The 10,270-nt window shown below is 48.9% G+C and overlaps 1 protein-coding gene across 1 annotated transcript in view; it reads left to right on the top strand.

The window, feature by feature from the left end:
• The first annotated feature begins 2,034 nt into the window (after window positions 1-2,034).
• The window catches only part of MAMLD1 (mastermind like domain containing 1), an 84,404-nt gene continuing 76,168 nt past the window's right edge, over window positions 2,035-10,270 (top strand). The window contains exon 1 of the mRNA XM_054214683.1: window positions 2,035-2,308. Coding sequence (XP_054070658.1) covers window positions 2,255-2,308 — 54 coding nt within the window. The 5' untranslated portion in view covers window positions 2,035-2,254. The remainder of the gene's footprint in view (window positions 2,309-10,270) is intronic.

The following is a 10,270-nucleotide window of genomic DNA, read 5'->3' as shown; positions in this document are numbered from 1 at the left end:
AGGAGATGACAGTCCTTAGGAAATACTGCCATGTGTCAGGAACTTCAGATGTCTGGGCAAGAGTCATGAATGACATGGTTTGTCCAAAACTTCTGGACAAATGACTAGTGTGCACTGTAGGTGCTGCATAGAAAAACTGGCATGGACCTACCATGCATTCATCATCTGATCTTGATGTTGTGAGTAGGTCCAGTATATCTACAGAATGTGGGAATCCCTGTGTGTCCCACGTGTTTCATACATACGTATTTTAGTCCAAAAAACTCCAGGCAGAAAGATGGGAGCCCTTGCACACACACGTATATCTTCAGGGGAGGGTTCCAGACATTGCATACCGGCAGACAGCAGCACCTCCTTGCAGGTGGAGCTTAATTCATGCATGATGAACACGTGTCTTCACTGAGCTTGCTCATTTTAGGTGACTCCTGCCCAGCATGTTGGCTCTTTCAGATCCCATGCTGATGCCCTAATGCTGTGTTTGAGCCCCAGCACCTCAGGCAGGGTTGTAGATTCGATGCGGGCAGCCCAGCAAACCCAAACATCAGGTGTGGATATGCCTCCCCTTAGACACCAAAACCTTTTGAGATCCGTCCCTCAGAGTCTGTAGAATTGAGGGTGTTCGCACCCACAAAAGTTTATTATTTTTGTGCTTCTTTTTTTTCAATAGACAAAATACATTGAAGTAATTTAAAATAATATAGAAGGCAAAATCAGTAGAAAAGCAAACCAGTAAACTTCCAAACAATGTGAACTGAAGTAAGACAAATACTGCTCAGGGGAGTGGGCCCATTCATACAGCAGTCACAGGAAAGCTAGAGGCTTCAGCAAAGGTGAAAACATTTTTTTTTTCTGTTGGTGAACTGATATTCCTGATATTTATTAACTCGGGGTACAGAGATGGATTTGGTCTATAAGCTGACTGCAAGTTGAAGATGATTGCTCTGTGGAAAACTTTCAGGAAAGTGAGGCCAGATTCTGGCTTCACCTGTACGTATTTGGCCACAGAAATTGAGTTTTATTCAAATAACTTTCTTCTTAATTTTATACAGCATAATTTACTAATATTACTATTATAGGAATGATATAAAAATTAGACATTTTATTAGAAATGGTACTACGTCTTCCACTCTTATCCATTGAGTCAGTGTACTGGGACAGGGTTTCTAGCATCTCCAGTGTATCAGGGCAGGAGTGACAGTCGGACTGATTTAGCAAGGTAATGAAATGAAATTATACCAGCAATTATTTGTGGACCCAGTGTGCTCTCCTAGCTGCCTGCAGCTTGCTCTTCCCAGTCCTGTCTGCACAATCCAAGAGGAGGTCTGAACAGGTTCTCAGCTTTCAGTTGATGGTCTGTCAAAATTAATATGCAGCGCCTGCAGCTTGTAACAAGCACATTTATAGTCATATGAGAAGTGCGTGGTTTTATGGGAGCTTTCTATTCAGAATTGTATCGGTCTTCAAAAAATACATGTACATAGCACAAAGGGGGAAAACGAAACAACTCCGATGTTTCCTTCTTGGTAACCTGGGTTCACCTGTGTGAGATGAGTTTAACCCTTTTATGAGTGGTGAGAGTGCTGAATATCGTATGGTAACGGCATCAAGAGGCAGGAAACGACACTTTTTATGAATAACTCAAACCTCTACACTTCATGCCTCGGGCTATCTTTTCAGTGGTTTGTACACTTTGATTTGGGAAAAAGAAATTATCCATTAGTTGCCAGTATATTTCTGAGCTACCCCACTTTTGTACTAAATGAACTTGAAGATCTACAAGGTGGTAAACGAGCTGCTAAGCAGCCTTTTGTGTGTTAAAACACCGTCCGTAGGCTGCATGATTTTCGCCCTCGTGCACAGAAGAAAAAATAAAATAAAATAAAATCCTTGTATCTGTGAGGTTTCCAGTTTCTAAAGAGAAGAAAGTGTTACTTCCCCTTTAAGCCTGGAGCCGTTCGTGTGTGTGTGTGAGAGTGTGTGTGTGTGTCTCCTCCTCTTTGAGTGACACAGCACTTAGATATGCCTATCAGTAACTTAAACCCCACAAACTCCACCTTCTAAGTGAGGAAGCTGTGGGTTGATGGAAATGTAGTGAGCAGATTGAGACAGACAGTGAATCATTAGCAAACTGCAACGCCAGGATGAACTTGTCTGGAACCTAAAAGGAGAAAACAGTCTCAGAGTCCTTGGCGGTGCTGGGTTTTGCTAAATACAGCCAAAGTGGATCTAAAAGCCGGTTGATCCCCAGTCCAAGATGCTGCTGGTTTCCCAGCGGGTAGAAGCACCACGCATGGAGCCACATATTCCAGTAAGTAGCATTTGAAATCGATACGGGCTGGAAAAGTAGGAGTTGATTTAAAAGGACTTAAGCACCCTCGGAATAGTTGCTGGCCCGGCCTCGGCGCGGCTGTAAACTTTGCCGGCGGTTCAGGAAAGTGCCCACCTTGTGCTGGCCCTGCCCGGCTCGTTCGTCTCTGGGGGGGCTGCGCCGGGGCTCTGAGGGAGCAGGGACCAGGAACTTGGGGTGAAGGTTTCTCCCTCCTTTCTGCTGAGAGCCGATGTCAGTCCGGGGAGAGGAGGGAAGGGGTCCGTAGGCTTTAAAATGGTGGTGAACAAGGTGATCTCCGGGGCGGTACGGTCCCCGGCAGGGCAGCGGGGCAGCCGGTGCGGCGGGGAGGGGACAGGCACGCCGGCCAGCCCCGTCCGCCGCCCGGCGGGCGACGCTCCGTGGGTTTCCGTGTCACGGCTCGTGTGGGGACGCGCGGGGAAGGGGAGGTGGGTGGATGCCGCCGGTGCCGGCCCGGGGGCCAGCGGGATTAGGGCCGTGAGGTGCGCCCGGGTGGCGTCCCCGTGTCAACACAGCCCGGCGCTGGGGGGGGGTCATTTAAACTTAGATCAAACGGGCAGGGAAGGACAAACGCGTCATCGCAAGGGGACTCCTCCGGGAAGGTGGCACACGTAGAGGGGCTAGTGCTGGTCTGCATTATTATTATTATTTTTAATAACTCGTGGTATTCGCGTTGGCAGCGGCGTGCCTGGTTATTTTGGGAGTCTGAAGCGCACGTTCTATAGGCAGGATTTTGAACAAAAGGCTCCGCCGAGCCCAGAAGGAGCCCTCGGTTATTCCTGAAAAGAGTGCGGAGCCCAGCGCCCAGCCGCCGTTTTGGCGAGGGTGCGCGTGTGCGCCTTTCTGGAAACGGGAATAGCCCCAAAGTGAAGGGAGCTGGTGCAAAGGCGGCGCGTTTGCCGCTCTCCCCGAGCCTGTGCGAGTATTTGAAATAAAATGCGTGCTGACTCACGATTTAAACTGTTTTGGTTTCTCATCCTGTGATTAAGATCGGGGTTTAGAGCAATCGCAGGGTAAACAGGGCGCTCGCTGACTGGGTCCCGCGTCTCCTTCTAAGGCAGGGGCTGCCCCTCTCCCCCCGTCGATCGGCGATCCCTCCTCCCGGTCCCTCCTCCGCCGCCTTCCCCGGCCTGTTGCTCGGCTCGGGGGAGCGCCGGGGACGAGGGCACCGCGGCTTTTGTTCGGCTTTGGCTGGCGGGGGGTTGTCACCAGGGTGACTCGGAGGGATCCCGGGGAGAACGGCCGCTTCTTGGAAGAAAACGGGCTTTGGTCTCCTTTCACACCACTCTCTCCCCCCCCCTTCGCCCCCCCGGAACAATAAATTAAAAGGCCGCTTTTGTTTTCCACGGTGCTCCCGGCAGGGCGGCGGGGGGGAGGCGGCGGAGCCCGGGGCTGGGCAGCGGGGGCCGGGAGGCGCCGCCGAGCCGCGGCCGCTGCGCGACGCGATCGCCGGGCGGTGTCCCCGGTGCGGGGCGGTGGGCGGCCGCCTCTCCCCGTCGGAAGCAGATGAGCCTGTCGGGCACCGGCCCCTTGTCGGGAGCCTCCTGGCACGGGGGCTGCACGGAGAGCCTGCCTCCTCCGCCTCCTCCTCCTCCGGCACCGGGAGGGGGGGGACACACCCCGCAGTCCCTCCCCCGAACCGCCAGCGGGGAGATTAACTGCGTCTGGCCCCTTCCCCGAGCCGGGGGCGGAGGCGCGGGGCTCCCCCCGCCGCCGTGCGGCCGCCTCGGTTTGGAGGGGGGGAGAGGGGGGGTTTGGGAGGGCCGGGGTGGGGCGGAATGCCCCCCCGTTATATAATGTGAGTGTTCCCCCGCTGAGCCCCGTAATCCCCGGGTAATGCCTAATGCCCGCGCCCCTGGGGGCTGGGGGGGGCAGAGGGGGGCTGCCCCTCCCGGAGCTCCCCCTCTGGGCCGAGCTGATGGGGGGAAATAAAGCTGCTGATGTGCGAGATGGACCATATGGTGCCTCCAGGAGAGAGGGAGCCGGAACGGCCTTGAACCTGCCGGACCCGGCAGCTGCGTGCGGCCCCCTCGGCTGGGCTCGGCTCCCCCCCGGCTCGGCGGCGGGCGCCCCGGCATCCCCCGGAGAAGGGGGGGGCCTTGCGCCGGGAGCGGCTTTTCCCCGCCACCCCGAACCGGTCTCTACCCGCCGGAACGTATTTTTGTGTATTGCCGTGCGAGAAGCTGACTGCAAGTACAATAACAGCAGTGACAGTGTGCGGGGGGGGGTGGGGGGTGCCAGATGCTCGGGAGGCAAACACGCACCGGTGGGAGAAGCTCCCTCGCTCGGGGGGGGCTGCTCTGCCTGCGGCCGCGCTCCCCGGCTCAAGGCAGGCAAGAGCAGTTTGAGTAAGTTACACGCTAACACCTAAAAAAGCAGCGATCTAGTTCTAGCACTGACCATTTTCAGTTCTCGCTCCCTGCCATATGTTTGGAAGGGGGGAGGGGGAAGCAATTTGGGAAAGATGCGCTCAGCTGAAGGGAGGAGGTGGGCTGAGGGAGCGAGATACAAGGAAATTCCATGTTAGGAAAGCATTAGCAAGGGGTGACTTCTAATGTTTTCCTGCCACTGACGTTGACAGTGACACACATGTGTGGGTTGAAATTGGAACGTCACTGAGTTTTTAAACTCAACCAGGAAATAGTCTGTTGCTCAGGGATAAAAAACAAATAGTATATATTGTAAGGCAGGTAACATGCAGTTAACAGCTCCTTTCGAGTGAGCGAAAAGCTGTTTCATGTTTAGAATTGAGCGGCTCAAATTTAATTTAGCTTTTTATTTTCAGAGGGTGCTTTTTTAACTTGAGGTTTTTAATCTCTATTTTTAATCCTTTTAGCTAATACTTCAGAATCAGAAAAGCAAATATTGACAGGGCTTCACTTTTAGTCCCTTGTAACTAAGTAGTTCAAACCTGCAACGTCTCTTGGATTTTTTTAAAGTTAAGGTAGTTGTTAAAGGGACTTGGGTGGGATTAGTAATTGCAGGAGGCAGTTATATTTTTTAAAATTCTTTTGTATGGCTTCCTGTTACACAGGTAGAAGTGTTTTATAAATACAGTGTGTTTGCTTTTAGTTTTTTACTGACCTTGTTACAAATGTTACAATGTGGTAGCATTCAGGGATTTAAAATGGGATTAGGGAGCTATTGTGCTAGATGCTTTCTGAACGTACAGGAAGATTTACTGTGAGGGTTCATGATCCGAGGTGTGGGGCTGACACTCTCGCCCCAATTTAAGTGGTCGCTAACCTGCCCGGATGCAACTGTAGGACAAGTATTGACCTAGGAACTGGCTTCGGGAGAGACAAAAGTTAGGAAGGCAGGAGGTAACACAAGGGCAAGGATAACAGTAAAATCCCTGAGTCGTCCTGTAGGTTAAGTACAGTGCAACTCACTGGTTCCCAGTCATTTAATCAATAAATGTCCTATGTTACTTGCTACTCTGATGAAAGTCGCCTTAAAATAACTTTTATGAGTACGTAGCCATGGGAAAGTGAAGTAAATCTTGCAGAAGCTGTGACAAATGGATTTATCTAAATTGGGGGAAGGAGTCGTAGAAGGTTGTCTGAGCTCCTTAAACAGGGAAAAAGGCAGGATCCCCAGGTTCTCATTGTTCCCCCGTGGTGGCTGTTTCTGAGTGTCAGTGTTTTTCAACATTTAGGCGAAGGTGACTAGAAGTTGCCATTCATTAGTAATTTGTATGGTCTCCAAATAAAGATAGCTAAATCAGTTTAAATGATGCTGGCGCCTCTCCAAGGAACCCTCTTTATACCTGACACGTTTGCCACTCACTTCTTTAAGGTACAATTAATATTGTACACTGCTATATGAGCAGAGCAGTAGTGTAACTCATTACGAAGGCTTTCTACCTGATGTTCCAGTTTGACTTGCTATGTTAAAAAAAAAAAAAAAAAAGTATTTTGAACTGAAGGAAGCAGAAGACACACCGAGGCTTTGCGTTCAACTGTTTTATATCAATATTGATTTTTTAAGGGGGTTTGTGTTATAAAGAGGGAGCTTTTATCCCCCTGAGCTCTTTGGCAATTATCTTCCTGCCATAAATGTTGATACGCACATAATGGATGTAACTAAAAAATCTCCTTATCCCAGCAGAAAAGGCTGACTGTTTGTTGGAGCAGAGAGAATGCTGAGAGTGTGAATAGACAAACCCATATGTCGCTGGTGAGAGAGATAAATGATGGACGAACAGGAGTTGGTTACTATGGATCAGCACAATAAACCAATTCCCATCATACACCTCTCTTAATAATATACCAGTTTCAATGCCATTGACGGGTAACCTAGGTAGCACCAGTCAACTGTAAGTTTTTCAACTGTTCTTTTATACATCTCAAAGAACAGTTGGGACTGTTCTAATTTTTTCAGATGTTGAGTGCTAAAATTATGCAGAACTTCCTTCCTTGCCAGTAATTTTGAAGGGGAACTTTAGAGCATTGCTGTAAAATGCCAAACGTGCGCGATACCGTTGTGTACTCAGAGCAAGTTTTGTTTTGTGCACCCATAAATGGGGTGCACTCGAAAAGGCAATTGCATAACAAATATCTGAAGAAACTGTTTAGGCGTTTAGTACTACCCTTGTCAGTGTTGCTTCAGACTGGACCGGATATTTGAAGATACTGGACTATTGTTTTAAGGGAAAATAGCAAAAGACCAATGCTGGTTTATTTTAAAAAAAAAAAAAAATCCCACAACCAACTAGCCCTGCAGAATAGGCAGTGATCAATAACACAGTTTTAACTTCCCGTAACCCATTTCAGAGCTGCCAGCAGCTGAAGGGAAACTTTGCAAAACAGTCTGTGCTTGCATCACGGTCTCCTTCCCGTGTTCTTTATTATTACTGCTGGCGCTTTGCACAGAAAATTGAAGTCTTTGTCAGTTAAAGGTTTCACTTTATGTTCTTGTCTCCTGGTAGATATTTTTCATTGCAGTTGCCATGGACCGGACTGTTAGCTCTGTGCAAAATGAAAGTATATCTCAGGGTGACAGTGTAAGCAGGGCTCATGGCTCTTCGGATATGACTCCATCGCTTTTGAAATCACCAGTTGCGCTGCCGGAGAGCGGTGCAGTTGGAGAGGGATAACTAGCAAATGCAAATGAGCTACGAAGAGTCTTTATTCCTCTTGGGAAACCTCCTCGCTGGTAATAATTTTCGTTTTCTAAATGGAAGAAAATGTATCACTAAGTCATTACTTTCCTTCAAGAGGAAAATACTTATTTGGTGCAACGTTTACTTGCAAAGTTGCAGTAGCTCTTTTTAGTGCTGTTTACTTTGGTGTGCGTCTCGGATGAACTGAAAGGTGTTTGCTAGGCCGGGCGGGAGGAGAGTACCCCCCCCACTTTCTCCCGTTAGGGCCCAGCCTAGCAGCCCTTTTTCGTTTTGTACTAGAAGAGACTCAGATCCGATGCTAGAATACAGGGCTTGAGGATCAGGCCCCTGAACAGGGAAGGGGGTTGTTACATGCCCCCTGCCCTGCTCGCTCTCACCTGTTGGAGGAGGTGAAATGGGAACGATGCCAGGCGAAGGATATTGTCTCTGCAGGCTGAATTTGAGCTGGCCCTTTGCTCCTGTGGAGGAACAGTTGTGCCCAAAGGGTAGCGCAGGAGAAGGAGTTGTGGGTTTCCCCCTCCCCTCCCTACCAGCTGGACCGGCGGGGGGACACAGGCTGTGCCTGGGGAGCGGGTGGCCAGTGGCTCTTTCCATGGGGCCAGCAACGTGCCAGTGGGGCCCAGGCATGGGAGGTGAAGGGGGATGCGGGATTTCGTATGGCCCGTCACTCCCAGCGCTGCCTCATGGCTACAATGAGCCATTGATAAGCACTGACCTGATTAAAGGGTGGCTGCTGACGGGAGGCTGGGGTGGCCCCGGGCTCCGTGCGGGGGCTGCTGACCCACCAGAATTGCTCTCTGGGAATGGGTGGCCGGGCTGAGGAAGGGGAAACCAGGACTTGTCCTCAGACCCTGCCCAAAAGGAGGCGTCGAATTCTGACTTGTCGAAATCCACTCTGCTTTTCCCGGCGAGGGACTTGGCAGTTTTATTGATAAAGAAGTGTTACATAAGTACCCCATCAGGCATGTCCTAATTTGTTAATAATTGATGATCTGGGTAGTACAGAAATACCGGTGGTGTTAATGCACTCCCACACGGATCTGCAATCACTGCAAGCCCCCTGTTTTGCTTTTGCTTTAATTGTAATACGGGCTTTTTCCTTTTTTTTTTTTTTTTTAAATCTTTTTCTTTTGATTTTACCTAGTAATCCAACTACAGCCGCCCGTCGTGCTTTACCGTTCGGGCAGGGACAGCTGGGGGCTCAGCCTGGCGCAGACACGATATAGATTACCTCTGCAGGGGAGGGTGTTAACTGCATTATTGTTTCACCCCATGTCAGGCAATCTATTGAGCGGCGTCAGGGTTAGCCCAGGGGGAGGCTGCTTTTTTTGCACCTTCCACCTTCGGAGGTACGGTGTACGTCGAGCGGGACGGACGCCGTGGTGCCTCTGCAATTCCTGCGCTGGGATTTGTCAGCGTGGGGAAGCCCAAGTGCTTTTTTGCACAGAGCAGAGCAAGTTTGTGCCCTTCTGAAAACAGGCTGTATTTGCATGGGTTTAAAGCCCAGTTACTTTTGTCGTCCCACAGCTAGAGAGATGGGAAAAAACATTTACTTCTGTTGACACGCGCAAAAACCAAACGCTTACTGGCTATCATCAACATGATCTGGCCGCCTCTTTTGTCCTGCATTGTTTTTCTTTTGGATTTCGGTGGAAGTTTCTTTTTCTCTAGAATTAAGTACCTCAGAACTTGGGGCAGGTCTGTGAGTTACACCTACCCGAGACATACCTAGTTATCGTTTTCGCAGTAACGCAGCACGTTTACTCTGTTGTGGGCAACGAAATCCATTACCTGCATTAAAATCAGAAGCAGCAAGGTAACTTTCTAGTTATGTTGTGAAATATAATGCCATTGTTCGCTTTTATGAACATCTCGAGGTTGATTATACGGCGGTCAGAAGCCTGTTCTGCTGTGCGAAGGGCTGGCTTTAATTTCAAGTGGTTGATCCTGACGAGGCAGTTAGAGCGGCTGCAGCAACAATTGCTTGGAGCTCTAAATCACGTTTGTCACAAGATCTGCCGGGTCGAATTGGCTGCTCGAAGACTTACTCCGACTTTTCAGCGTTCCCCTTTGGTTGGATTGCGGTGGTGAGGGACTTGCCAATCTTGCCTGTTCTTTGTGCCCAATTCTGAAAGACTGGCAAGCTTTATGCTATGTTTTCTGAAGAGAGCCCAGCTTTACTAAGCTGCCTGTCTGTCAGGGATTAATTTAACCTCTAATTACTACATTTTCTTCACAGTTTGCTGCACATGAGCGTGTTATAACAAAAGCACAAAGAAGTATGTCATTTTATTTAGCCACTACTCTGAAATTAATTTAGGGAGTATAGAGTCAGATCTGACACACTTGGTGTTAAAATAATTGTGCTGGCATTAGAATTAAAGTACATAATCTTGTTGTTTCTAATGATACAACAGTACTAGTGTAAATAGTGTTGTTAACTCGTTAGTCATAGCTACAGTAATAGAAATGATATCTAGTTACAGAGAAATACTCAAATAAGCACGGCAGCAAAAGTTTCCCCCAAATAATTCGTCCTTTCCCCAAATCATGCATGGTTTCTGCTTGATTCCCATCCACCATTTGCGTTTAGGATTATATGTCTAAGAGTAGTTTGTTGTTTTTTCTAAAAAAGGTCTTCCAAATGATAATAAACAAACATTTACGATGGCTTGGGTTTCTTCCAGCCTGGATAATGGGGTTTGAATTTATCTTTTTTATTATTTTTTTTTTTTTTAACATGCGGCATCTTGGGAACAGTACAAAAGGCCATATGTCCTCTTCTGCCTGCTCACGCT

The sequence above is a fragment of the Rissa tridactyla genome, chromosome 9 (genome assembly GCF_028500815.1).
Source record: "Rissa tridactyla isolate bRisTri1 chromosome 9, bRisTri1.patW.cur.20221130, whole genome shotgun sequence".
In the NCBI taxonomy this organism is placed as follows: Eukaryota; Metazoa; Chordata; class Aves; order Charadriiformes; family Laridae; genus Rissa; species Rissa tridactyla.
The sequence above is the reverse complement of the archived record's forward strand: the minus strand, read 5'-3'. Positions and strand labels throughout refer to the sequence as shown.